This window comes from Enhydra lutris, unplaced genomic scaffold (assembly GCF_002288905.1).
Source record: "Enhydra lutris kenyoni isolate GAN:26980312 unplaced genomic scaffold, ASM228890v2 scaffoldscaffold1, whole genome shotgun sequence".
In the NCBI taxonomy this organism is placed as follows: domain Eukaryota; kingdom Metazoa; phylum Chordata; class Mammalia; order Carnivora; family Mustelidae; genus Enhydra; species Enhydra lutris.
The window spans coordinates 87,338,648-87,352,852 of record NW_019154085.1 but is presented as its reverse complement, the minus strand read 5'-3'; the positions used below and the strand labels follow the sequence as shown (position 1 = coordinate 87,352,852).

The window sequence follows — 14,205 nt, the reverse complement described above, 5'->3', positions numbered from 1 at the left end:
CAGAATTATTATACTTCTTTTCACAATAAGAAAATGTTACTACATGAGATTTTTTTCCAGAAAGTGTCACTATGTGAAATCCCCTTGGGGGTGTGATATGCACTTCATTTTAAAAGTTGACATACCCTAATCTCCCACGTCCCTTCTAGTTTTAACCTCTTTTGGGTGACTTTATTTTATGGATAAGTAAACAAAGGCTAAGAGAGGTGGCATGGCTGATCGATGGCAGAGCTGTGAGCAGATCCTGACCCTTTCAAATTCCAGGATAGAATTCATCCCATTGGACCATGTATCTCTGATGGTTTCCATTTTACAAATGTAACAATTTAGGCCAGGAAGATAGAGCTGGAAAAGTTCACTAGTTGGACCCAGATATTCACTCCCTATTTGGCTGCGTTCTGTCAAGAGACTTCTGGGCTGATAAGACATTGCAGGAAACATGAATTTGTAAAAACAGGCAGGCCTTCTACCATAGTCAAGGGAGTATTACTATTGGGGCACATCTTATTTTGACCACATTATACTCCAAATCACGACCATATACAACTGAAGGAATTCAAAAGGACAAAATCCCAAAGCAAGATTCACAAGCCATATTCTAAGACTTCCTATCTATCCACCTTCTGTCACATACACAAGTACAGACTTTTAAAATTAGGGTCTGTTTCTAGTTTCCTATTGGTTCATTAATGTCTTGACCTTTTCTCATTTGTTATTTAATTAATTTATGTGTTTCCTTAAAGTCTTCACCAAGTGCACATTTCTCATAAACCTTGAGGACTCCTGTTTAGGAAAATGAAAGAGCATTTTCTTCAATCATGTTTACATAGTTACAACTTTGAGAACAACTTCTTGAGACATGTCTGGGAGCAAGGTGTAGGATGGATTCCCATGGGATACATTCTTCGATGTGAAATTACCCAGTCAAACAAAGTGTATAGTAACTTCTACAAGAAAAGTATTTTATGTTGCCATCACTATACATGTCATGTTTTTCCATAAACTGGCTAGTCTTCATCAGTGTATACCTTTACTTTTATTCTTGGGTCCATGTAACTGTTCTATCATACTCCCTGTATTTAGACGTAGTTACTGGTAAAATCAGTTTTTTTTCCCTCCAAAATTTGATTTAGTGTTGATTTCTTTGGATACCATTATATCTATTATTAGCTGTGTGACTTTGGGCAAATTTTTAACTTAGCCCTCTGTGCCTTTGCTGGTACATGGGGTATAGTAATTTTATCTACTGAGAGAACTGTTGTGATATCAAATGGAGTATCAGAGTACATGCGTCAGCCTTGCACTGGGCACAGAGTAAGATTCAGTAAGTTGCTGTGCTTATGCTATGTTGATGCTTCAGTAAACCTTTATCTACAATGTGTATTTAAAATATATAATTAATTATTTTTCATGAAATTTTTTTTTTTGGTGCACTGAAGTATTTATTTTACTTATTTTATTGCTTTAACTGATGATACTATATTTTAGAGCTGGAATACATATATTAATTTTTGTTACCCTAAGTTTGTTGCATATTAAATTTATATACAAATTGAGTTTATTCCTGAATTGTGTTTTGTTCATTGTTCTACTTTTGAATCTGTAAAGTACTCTTTTAAAAGTTATCATTCCATACATGTTCTGAATATGGTAGGACATGTTTCCCTTTGTTATTCCTTTGCTAGAAAATCCTTTGATATTCTGCACATTTATTTATTTATTTTATATGAATTTTAGAAGTATGCTGTGAAGACATATAAAGTAATATTTTGGCATCTTTATTGGAATCTTGTTTAATTCGTAAGTTATCTTAAGAGATACTGTCATTTTTATTACAGTATTTATTATTTCCTGTCAGGAGCATACATGTCCACATTTATAGAACCTTCTTTGCTTTTCCATTATTTTTTGTCGTTTTCTTTGGAAAAGGACTAAGAGACAGAAGACTTCTGTTTTAAATCATGTTCTTGGGAAACTGATTCCCCCAATCATATTCTTAGGAAAGTAACTTATTTATAAGAAACATGTGAAGATGGCTCTGTCCATCGAGAATCTACCTCAGATCCATGCTACTTAAATGGGGCCAACATAAATCATTTTCCTCAGCTATACATTTGGGATGCTAAAACTTGTTTGAACGTGTACTACATTGCTGTAAGGATTATCAAGTAATATATTCAAAATTCTTTGAAAATGTTCCAATATAAACAAGGGCATGGTATAATGAAACAATTATAACAACATTTTTCTTCCCAGACAATAAGATTCTAGAGGGCAGGAACCTATCTTCTCCTCTTGTTATTCACAATATGGTGCCAGTCCACGATAGGAACTCAGTAAATGCTTCTGTGTTAGGGGAAGAAGTAGGTAGTAATAACATCACAAATATAAAAGGAGGAAAGGCTTGAGGAATGGTATGGTCTAGAGAGAATGAGTTTATTCAATTTTGCTGGCACAGTTCTTTCATTTCATATGTAATAATCTTTTAATTCAACATTGATCCATATATTTATAAGCTTTCCTTCTGCTGGGCTCCCCTATAGCGAAATTTTATACCTTTATATTAATGTGATAAAAGTGATTTGCATTCCTAGAAACTTTCTATTACATCCCTCCCCCCACCCCCTTAGTGTAGCTGCTCTTCTGAAAATGTGACTGTAGCTGGGAGTGAAAAGAGAAATGGGAGAAGAAGGAAATGTTATATAATCATCCAACATTGACTCCAGAACTACGGAGCAAGAATATGCCAAGATCACGATAATAACCACTGTCGTGCCAGATACTAACCAGAAGTTTTCCACATACTGTTCTTAACCTCAAATTAAAGGTGAACCATAAGGATTTCTATTTGCCAAAAGTTAGTTCAGGTTTTCACTTTCCTTGAAACCTTTCTGGTTCCCCAATGTCTAAAACTAAAATTCCTTCTCCCACTGTGTCTGCAGTCGGGAAAGAAGAGCCCTGCTAAAAGGCTTTGTCTGTTCACAGAAAAAAAAATTTTTTTTTTGTTTAGAATTATTGTTTGTGGGAAATTATTAAGTGTGCAAACACATTCCACTGACTTGACATCTTAAGCATTTGCTTTTTTTTTTTTTTAAACCATCAAGTGCTAACAATGTGACCCTGTCATGAGAACTGGTCAAAACTAAAACATTTGCATTGCAGAGCTTCTGGGTTTTTTGGTTCAATTGTAACATGGAGTCTGACGGATGCTTTATGTAGCAGAATGGCTTTCAATTTTCTGAATTAAATATAATTAAAATAGTGTCAGAAACAAACTTTTAAGGTTCAGCATCATTAACGTCTTCTTTGGATCCAAAATGCATTAAAGACTCACTCCATATACAAACTCTGAAGGGAAGTCCATGAATCATATAACAAAATCTGCTAGGTAGTTAAGAAAACACTTTCCCCAAAGGAATTGTGCTGAAATCCTCATTCTAACTCACTGAAGTGGGTAGGGCAGGTGGTTTTATTGTTGTATTTCCCTTTCCCATCTTCCCCTTTGTACTGTATAGATGGAATAACTGAGGGTAACGGAGAAAGCTAGGGGACCCAGTCCAAACCTGATCTTCTGACTTCAATTCCTATAAATCAGAGCTCATCAATGTCGGTATTGTTGATATTTTGGGTTGGATAACGCTTTGTTCTAAGGGGCTGTCCTGTGCATTGTAGGATCGTTAGCATCCCTGATCTCTACCCACCACCTGTGAGCAGCACCCTACCCCCAGCAGCTGTAAGAACTAAGAGGTCTCTGGACATTGTCATACGTCCCTTGGGGGTGGAGGGCAAACTACTCATGACGGTCACTTTAACCTTTCCAAAATGCTAGGTCACTTGTAAGTGATAACTCGCTCCATTCCCACAGAGGCCAGTTTGACTTCATATTACTCTGTCTTATGATATACGGCTGCTAGATGTGTCTTCAGACACCAGCTAGGTTGTCTCCAGTGAGAGAGCTGTGGGGAGTACTCTAACATTTGTTAAGAGTTCTTTATTCAGTGGGGATAGATTCACTCAGATTAAGGCAGGCATCTTGGATGCGCTTGGTTTTTTCCTCTGATCAGCCACAGATCATGATGCATATTAAGGAGCTATGGTGGCCAATAGTGTTATTCACCAAATATTTCTGTTCTTCCCCCATTCTGGGCTCAACTCAGGATTGCATTTTCTACCCCCTCCCCCCCCAGTTGCGCAGTGCCTTGCAACAAGTTCTGGCCAATGCATTGAGTGGAACCTTATGTCACTTTAAGGATACAGCACTGAATTGTTAATGGAGGATCTCCTAGTTTTCACATCCATCTGGCATGGTAACTGGCAATGTTTGAGATGGTGGTTGCTTGGGTCTCTCTGCAAGCCTGGTCCCTGAATGACCACAGTGAGTAGAACATTACTGCCCACGTGTAATAAATATATAGCATGAGTAAGAAATCTTATGTTTCAAGCCATTGAGATTTTAAGACTGTTAGTTTAGCAGAACTCAGCTTATTTTGACTGATATAAGAGCTGAAAGATGAGAAAAAACCTGAAAATAGATTTATGTTAAATCAAGGTCTCCTATATAAAATAGAAAACATAATATAAAACCACTTAGAACTTCCTTAAGTCTTACAGTTCTCTATTTTTAGTCACTAACTCTCTTGTACTTGAAAAGAGTTTCAATGTAGATTTCTACATACCTGATATGGTATGTAAATTGCATTATTCTCTATGCCAAACTCATTCATTCATTCATTCAGATGATATTTATTGAACACTAAATATATGACAACTATTATTTGGGGTATCTTTAAAACAAGGATGATTTTGTGGGCTTCCATGTAGAATATACAATGGTATTGGAGGTAGGCTGACAAAGTTTTGAAATGTAGTTTCATAATTGGATGGATGGGTAATTTCAGGCAAGTGACCTAACCTCCCCATGCCTTGCTTTTCTCAGCAGTAAAATGCTAATCACAACAGTGAAGAGTAAGTGAGGCAATGCACAAAGTGCTTAGAACACTACCTGGCACATGCTATGTGTTCAAGAAATGATGGTTCTGATGTTTCTAAGGAATGTTATAGTAAGTGATAAATCAAGCTCTGATATGGGACAAGCTGCAAACATCCCAACACATGACTGCTTTATTCATCATTTCATCTTAAATGTCTAGCATGGTGCTTGGCCCAAGGAAGATATTTAAAAAAACCTTTACTGAATACGTATAAAAGCATAGAGGGAGGAGGAGACGGACTCCCCAGTTTGATTCTTAACCTTGTCTTTTTTTTTTAAGATTTTATTTATTTATTTAACAAAGTGAGAGAGATCACAAGTTGGCAGAGAGGCAGGCAGAGAGAGAGGGGGAAGCAGGCTCCCTGCGATCATGACCTGAGCCGAAGGCAGAGGCTTAACCCACTGAGCCACCCAGGTGCCCCAATGACTCCTAACCTTGTCTTTATCTCTTGCTTATCTCACCCAGGCTGCCAGCTCCAAGAACCTGGAATAGTCACTGTGCTAAATCTGTCTACTCTTGTAAAATGAAAGGATGACACAAGAGAGCTAGAAACAATGTGTCTGTAAACTAGAATCACAATCTACCACACTTTTCAGAAAAAGGATAATAAAAGCCTTACGCCAATATAATGTGAAAATAATAAACATACTTGAAAATAATCAATAGTATGGAGACTCTACAAAGTTGTTCTATACAGTTTTCACATTTCCAAAAGAAACTTAATGGAGATTGTTTCATAAAAAGGGCAGTAAAACTCACTGGCATTAACATCATCACAGAGATGTGCTAGATTTCCCTAAGAGATCTGTGGAGAGAGAAAGCAAAGGAAGTTGGAGACAGAGAAATTAATGCACAAACCTGCAACTAAAAGAATAAATTCTGGAGGTCTAAAGCATAACATAGTGATTATAGCCAACAATCCTATATTATATACTTCAAAATTGCTAAGAGACTAGATTTTAAATGTGCTCATCACAGAAAAGAAATGATAATTATGTGACACGAGAGAGGTGTTAGCTAAAGCTATAGTGGTAATCATATTACAATACATAAGTGTATCAAATCAACATGTTGGACACCTTAAACTTACACAGTGTTATATATAAGTCATATCTTGATTAAAAAGCAAAAAAAATTCATATATTAAGCCTTTCTTGGTCTTCCAATTCATTAAGTCTTGTATGTGAAGAGAAAAGTCTAACTCACAGGTGGTGCAATCAAAATGATGTCAGCCTTCAGAGTCTCGGTCTTTCTACCTATTAAGTGGGATGATAATACCTACTCCATAGGGCTTATCATGAGCATTACAGTAAATAATGTGGCAAAAGACCAAGTAAGAAGCAAACTGCCAATAAATAGTGGCAATTGATAGCATAATAATAATTATTATTGCAAATATTTATAAGAAAAGTACTTCTTTGCAAGTGTTAGTAGTATTGACAGTAAGTCCTCTGGCTGATATTACAGTGCATGTAAATTGGCTTATGGTATGGGTTTTAGATATGCTAATGTAGCATACAGAAGAGACAACAGGTAAAGAAATGTATGCTTGCTAGGTAACCATTTTGTGAAGTTGGATGGTAAGTTGGGGAAAAAAATAATGTTTAAACTTAGAGAAATGGTTCAGAAAACAAGAACACAGAAAGCCATTAGAAGAGTAGTACAAAGTACTACCTAGCTATGTGACCTTACTTACTTTCTCATTTCCTGAGAAAAATGAAGATAGTAATACTGAACAAGACTGTTATGAGAAGTTAGAGTTAATATTTGTAAATCGCTTAGAACGTGCCTGGAATACAGTGAGTGCTATGTGTTTATTAAACCAAGACAATGATACAAATGGCTGAAAATATACAGAATGGCCTGTTAGGAAAACTTTAAAGATTGGCCAGGTGGTCTTCTAGGAACATAACCTGGAAAGCTACCAGGCTCATTTGTCCATACACAACTTGGACTCCTCTTATGTACAAGGTGAACTGCTGTAGCCATGAAGAAAGCTGACTCACATTTGGAATGACAGAGATGGACCAGAGGCTAAGGCAGAAGGAGCCCCAGGTGAGACTGGTGAGACTGGAAAAGTCATAAATAATATGATACCCCTTCCTATGGGCTTCAACAGTGTTCCCTAATTATTTCACAGCATCTTAGGTACCTATAACTATACATAAGTATCTGCCCAAGGCAGAGCTCCCTAAAGGTGGGAGCTGAGTCTTGTTCACTGTGGAATTCCCCTCTGACAGTGCTCAATAAGTATATGCTGCAGTCAAGCCAAAACTGAAACCTGTAACTACTGAGCACTCAGTACTTGGGCCCCTGAGGCTCCACACCCCACTTTGAACCCTCCACACTGCTCTAAATAGCTCAATATTAATGTGTGGGGAGGTAGACTGTGATCCCAAGAACACGGCCCTGTGTAAAATCTTAGTCTTTTCTGTAGTGATGGCTTAAAACTAAATAGTAAAACTGGCTGAGAGGCCTTTTGCTTAGGGACTTCCTCCAGTCATACTTCCATACAGTCCATCCACAAACACTCAATGCTGCCACAAACAAGATTTACCAGCTTTGCCAATGAATTTTTCTTCCTTCCTTCAGTAGCTATCCATCTTCCAAATTCCTTTCTGTGCTTTCCTTGAGAATATCTCTGTCATACAATCCCTCTCACTAACCTCTCAGCCACCACTTCAAGAATCACACTTGGATTACCACTGTAGTGTCTTACTGTGAATTTGCCTACATACCACTGAAAGATAAGGCTTCCTAAAATACAAGTTTCATCACATTTCTTTCCTGTTCACGATCTAGGTTCCTTATTTCTTACTTTTACCTAATCTACTTTGGTTATCAAGAACCTCCATACTTTGGTCCTATTCTACCACATTTCCTACCAAAGCTTCCAAACTCATTTTGTGAGATTAGCATTACTCTGATACCAAAAGCAGAGAAGGACACAAAACACACACACACACACACACACACACACACACACACTATAGGCCAATATTCCTGATGAACATAGATGCAAAAACCCTCAACAGAATATTAGCAAACTGAATTCAACATGACATTAAAAGGATCATACATCATGATCAAGTGGGATCTGTAAACCACTCAATGTAATACATCATATTAACAAAATGAAAAATAAAAATCATATGATCACTTTAATAATTGTAGAAAAAGCCTCTGACAAAATTCAATATTCATTTATGAAAACTCTTAACAAAGAGGGTATTGAGGAAATGTACCTCAGCATAACAGAAGCCATTTATGACAAACCCACATCTAACATCATACTCAACAGTGAAAAGCTAAAAAGTGGAAAGCTTTTCTTCTAAGATAAGAATCAAGGGCACCTGGTTGACTCAGTCAATAGAATGTGTGACTGCTGATCTCAGGGTTGTGAATTCGAGACCCACATTAGGTGTGGAAATTGCTTAAAAATAAGATTTTTTTGTTTGTTTTAAAGAATTTGCCTAAGATCAGAATCAAGACAAGGATGCCCATTCTAGCCACTTTTATTCAACACAGTACTAGAAGTCCTAGCCATAGCAATTAGGTAAGAAAAAGAAATAAAAGTCAAATTGGATAGGAAGAAGCAAAACTGTCCCTATTTGCAAATAATATGACATTATACATAGAAAACTCTAAAGAGTCCACCAAAAACTGTTAGAAATAATAAATGAATTCAGTAAAGATGAAGAATACAAAATTGATGTACAAAAATCTGTTTCATTTTTATATACTAATAACAAACTATTGGAAAGAGAATTTAAGAAAACAATTCCATTTATAATCACATCGAAGAGAATAAAATACCTAGGAATAAATTTAATCAAGAAGGTGAAAGACCTATAAACTGAAAACTGCAAGACATTGGTGAAGAAACTGAAGAAGGCACAAATAAATGGAAAGATATTCTATGCTCATAGACTGGAAGAATTAACACTGTTAAAATGTCCATACTACCCAAAGTAATCTACAGAGTCAATTCAATTTTTATCAAAATTCCAATGACATTTTTCATAGACCTGGAGCAAATAATTCTAAAATGCATATGGAACCACAAAAGAACACGATACCCAAAATAATCTTGAGAAAGAACAACAACTCTAGAGGTATCATGCTCCCTGGTTTCAAACTACATTACAAAGTGATAGTAATCAAAATAGTATAGTATAGGCATTAAAACAGACACCAAGATCAACAGAACAAAGACTCCAGAAATAAATCCACACATGTATTGTCAATTAATTTACAACAAAGGAAGGCAAGAGTATATAAGGGAGAAAAAGTAGACTCTTCAACAAATGGTGTTGGGAAAACTGGACAGCAATCTGCACAAGAATAAAACTGGAGCATTATCTTGTAACATCATACATAATAATCAACTCAATATGCATTAAAGACTCAAATGGGAGACCCTAAGCTACAAAACTCCTAGATGAAAACAGGGCAGTAAGCTCCTTGCTTAGCAATTCTTTTTTGGCTCTGACTCAAGGGGCAAGGGAAGCAAAAGCAAAAATGAGCAAATGGGACTACATCAAACTAAAAAGCTTCTTCTGCACAGCTAAGAGAAGCATCAACAAAATGGAAAGGCAACTAGTGAATGTGAGAGGGGATTTGTAAGTCATATATCCAATAAGGGGCTAACACTGAAAATATATAATGAACTTGTATACCTTAATGACAGAAAAAAATCAAGCAATCTAATTAAAAAATGGCAGAGGATCTGAATGGACATTTTTCCAAAGAAGACATACAGATGACTAATAGACACATGAAAAAGATGCTCAGCATCACTAAGCACCAGGGTAATGCAAATCAAAAAGCACAATGAAATAGCACCTTGTACCTGCCAGAATGGCAATTATCAGAAAGACAAGAAATAACAAATGTTGGCGAGAATGTACAGCAAAGGAAACACTCATGTACTGTTGGTGGGAATGTAAGTTGGTGCAGCTACTACAGAAAACAGTATGGAAGTTCCTCAAAAATGTAAAAATAGGACCAATATAGTATCCAGCAATTCCACTTCTGAGTATTTATCCAAAGAAAACAAAAATACTAAGCTGAAAAGATATATGTGCCCCTGTGTTCACTGTAGCATTATGTATAATAACCAAGATATGAAAGTAACCTAAATGTCCAATGTCAGATGATAAAGAAGATAAAGACAACTTGTGAACACACACACACACACACACACACACAGGAATACTACTCAGCCATAAAAAATGAAATCTTGACATCTGCAACATGGTAGACTTTGAAGGCATTATGCTAAGCAAAATAAGTCAGAGAAAGACACATACTGTATGATTTCACTTACATGTGGAATCTAACAAAACAAAACAAAACACAAAACCTCAGACTCATAGATACAGTTTGGCAATTGCCAGAGGGGAAGAGGGTTCGGGGTAAGTGATATGGATGAAGGGGATACAAACTTGCAGTTACAAAATAAGTAAGCCACAGGGATGTAATGTACAACATGGGATACAGACAATGATATTATATTGGCTTTGGAAGGTGACAGAGGATGGCTAGATTTATAGTAGTAACTGTTCCCTCTATGTATCCAAATGTCAAATCTCTATTGTACTAATATAATATTTTAAGTAATATAACATTGTATGTCAACTATTCCTCAATTAAAATAATATGAACACTAAAGTGCTTATGAAAGGGGTCAGGATGCTCATCTTACTGACCCAAACATGCCCACTGAGGATGAGGGCGAAGGAAATGGATCTGACGAGGCTCCGTGTGGAATTAAGGATGAGAAGACCTGCTGCCATCAGCTTCAATTTTTGTTTCTGCAACTCAATCAAAAAAGCCATGGGCCAGTGACAACTAGATGCAGACTGTGGGCTACTCCACATTACAAGTCTGATGCCAAAATGCTTTACACAGTCCACCTAACAGATGGTAATGTATTTCAGCCATTACCAGTGCAAGCAAGATTCAAACCAGTGACCCCAGGGGTGAAAGGTTGTATATCCAATTACAAATTTCCACTTTCCTTAAGTGTTAAGATGCCTAAAGCAATATATTTTATTTACATCAAGTTACATTGTATAAACTATATTTGATAAAAGAGATGACTTCACGTTCTCAACTTAAATCAAAGAATGCTTACTTAAGTATTTTTTTAATTGAATCACACTTTAATGCCATCGTATAATCTTTTGGTTAACAGCGCTCATCTTGATTATTCTAACAAAGGGAAACATGGAAATTAATACTTAAGTTGTAGAGCTTATGCCATCTATAAAATTACGCATTAGGAAATTCAAAAGAGATACCTGGGACATCTGTGAAGGTTTCTCCAAGGACAGACACGTGGAAATTGAGTCCTAAATCCTTAAGGTGCATCAGTACCTTAAAAAAACTCTCCGGATCTTTATCATGTTCCCTGGAAATAAACACACAAAATATAACTTGTGAAACCTTACGGTATTTGTTAGAAATAATGTTTTCACTTTTCACAGTATCAACTCCTTTTGTGGTCTATTGCTAGTTAAGGGAACCTCTGGCATCCAAGCGGAGATTTCCCCCTATAACCTTAAATTGCAGCATCAGCATCGAGTGATTTCATGAATGTAACTTCTCTCTCATGAATCAAAACCCAGTTCTATTGAAATCTTAAGGCTCTGCAGCCTTTTATTAAAGGAGGAATCTGTCTTGTTTTTCACATTTTTTTGGGTTAGACTATAGAAAGTCTAGTGTATTTCCCTTTCTCCTAAAATGTTTAATTTTCCACTTAACACGGGTTTTTTAACAAAAGAAAAGACCAGTCTTCAAAGGACGATTCTCTACTGATCATGAGAATGTACCAAAGATGTTTTTCATTTTCATGGGTATGAATACCTTCCTCTCACATTTGCTGAGCCCCTTTGTGCCCACAAGGAACGCACAATTTAGGGAGCAAGATTACAGACTCTCTCACTAATCTCTCATTTTAAATAATTGAATGGAGAATTATAAATACATCAAAAGGGGGTAGGCCTGAGTGTAAGTCCGCTGAGTATTAACTCAGGAGTGGAGGTTAGTCAACTCATAAAAGAATAGTAATAAAGATAATTCTTTCATTTAGTAGAGGCTTTTGAAAAACATGGATTATTTTTGTTTGTTTAGCTTGTCAGTCTTCTTTATAATGACAGAATGAGAGGCTAAAGGACACCAAAATAAAAAAAAGAATTCATCAGTTCAAGATATCACATTAAAATGAAATGAGTTATTTTTTACATTGTAAGGTGTGAATATTTCAGTATTTTTTGCATTTAATTGCACTGTTTCAAATTATCTTATTTCAGGCAGATGTGGACCAGATGTCTTCAAAGTATTTGTTTTTTTATTTATAATTCAGAATTTTAACTTATTTTTTTATTTTACAGGGAAATAGTTATATATCAGCAATTGAATTTCTCATTTACCAACTAATTATGTAAAATAAATCTGTAAATTGATCAAACTGCTATATGAAATATGAAAATTACATCATTCAGGAAATCTCATGAAAAATGACATCTGCAACCCTAAATGTGTTAATTCACAATTCAGTCAATATTTTCAGTATCAAGAATTAAAACAAATGCATCTTCTGATTAACATTTTAAAACAGCATTTATAATTTTATGGAATTATAAGATCTTATAGAATTTGAGTTCTGTAACAACTTATTTTAAGCTCTGTATCTCTTGATTTGATTTACTTAAAATAATAAAGAATGCAATGGTAAAATGTTGATCGCTTTTTAAAATGATGCATATTATATACATGTACCATTGGGAAGTTTTTGGATAGTTTTCATATATACTGTATACGCTATGGGCAAGAACAAAGACTCAAAACAGTTTGAAAGTAAAGAACACACCATATGCTATCTTCAAGCGTATCAATCGAATAGCTGCTACCTCATCTGTAATATGTTCTTTTGGTCTGATTCTCTGGGATGTACTTAGATGAAAAGAATGGAAACAATATAATATATCTTAAAGAGAGAGTAAGACTATAGGGAAATCTAGCCACTCTGTTCTCTAAATTTTTCATTTTGAGTTCCAAAAATTTTGGCTACAGATCCTCAAGAGAATATTTATTCTAAATAGTTCCTGCTGTTTTGTTTGTTTGTTTGTATTGTATTAAACTTAAAATAGATGCAGTTTGGGGTTGGGAGGAGGTTTAATCAGGGAGAAGCTGTAGTTCTGAAAAGATTCCAGTATGTTTTCAGGGCAGCAGGTTTTATGAACCTGCACTTTCAGCATTTCTATACAAGATAAATGCATTACAATCCTACTGTATCCTTTTGATTTTTAAAAATGTTTTTATTCAATTTCTTTAAATGAAAAATAAAGCACTTCACCCATTTCTTCAGATATTTTTATAGGTAGACAAAAGCTTTCATATTCAACAGTCACTTTGCATAAGAACACAAAAGAGGTTTGTATGAATCCCTCTCTTGTTTAAACTATAATATATGGACGAATGTAAAGTGAGATTTTTCTTCCCCAAAATTATCCCCCAGGAAAAGAGGCGTTTTATACTAAAGTCCTTCTAACGTCTCTCATAATACTGGGCACTCTCTCAATTACTTTATTTTGAACAAAGCACTGTTTGAGGAAGTTGCATTAACCTGAAACAATGCCTAATGGTGACAGTTTTGGGTGGTGGGAGCAGTCATTCACTCTATGGGACTGGCAAAAACAGAAGCAAAGGAATTTAATATCGACTTAGTAATTATTTTGAGAGACATCACCTAACAGTTCAAAGTGCTGGACGTTGTTGAAAACAAGTATTTTAAAGATCACTTAAAAAAAAGTAACAGAATAAGTCGTTATTAGGGATTGTGAGTAGTAAGTAGGTTTTTATAGCTAAGGAAAAGATTTCTAGTGATGACAGTTTCCCAAGTCTTGCACCCCAAGCAGCTTAGACAGGATTCCAGATGACAGGTGCTGGAAACATGCCAGCTTCCTGAAAAGATGGCACCCACCATACTGATGTCAAGAATGCACGGAAGGGGAATTTGGGCTAAAACTGCTTCATGAGATTTAAGGGTGGGAAAAGAGCAATACTTCTAAAATTATTTTACAGGATGTGCGCTTTGAAGTATTATTTATATCTAAATTAGTAGATCATATAAGTAGATACTCTATTTCATTTATGTACCTCAAAGTTACATAATGAATTTTGCTAAACTTTTCTCTCAGTTTTCTCT

General features: G+C 35.6%; 1 protein-coding gene across 2 annotated transcripts in view; it reads right to left on the bottom strand.

Annotated features, from left to right (window-relative positions):
* Nucleotides 1-14,205, bottom strand: part of LOC111141606 (glycosyltransferase like domain containing 1) — a 262,948-nt gene that overhangs the window by 18,522 nt on the left and 230,221 nt on the right. For both annotated transcript variants that reach the window (XM_022494289.1, XM_022494298.1), the window contains exon 6: nucleotides 11,297-11,406. In XM_022494289.1, the coding sequence (XP_022349997.1) occupies nucleotides 11,297-11,406 (110 nt within the window). The remainder of the gene's footprint in view (nucleotides 1-11,296; nucleotides 11,407-14,205) is intronic.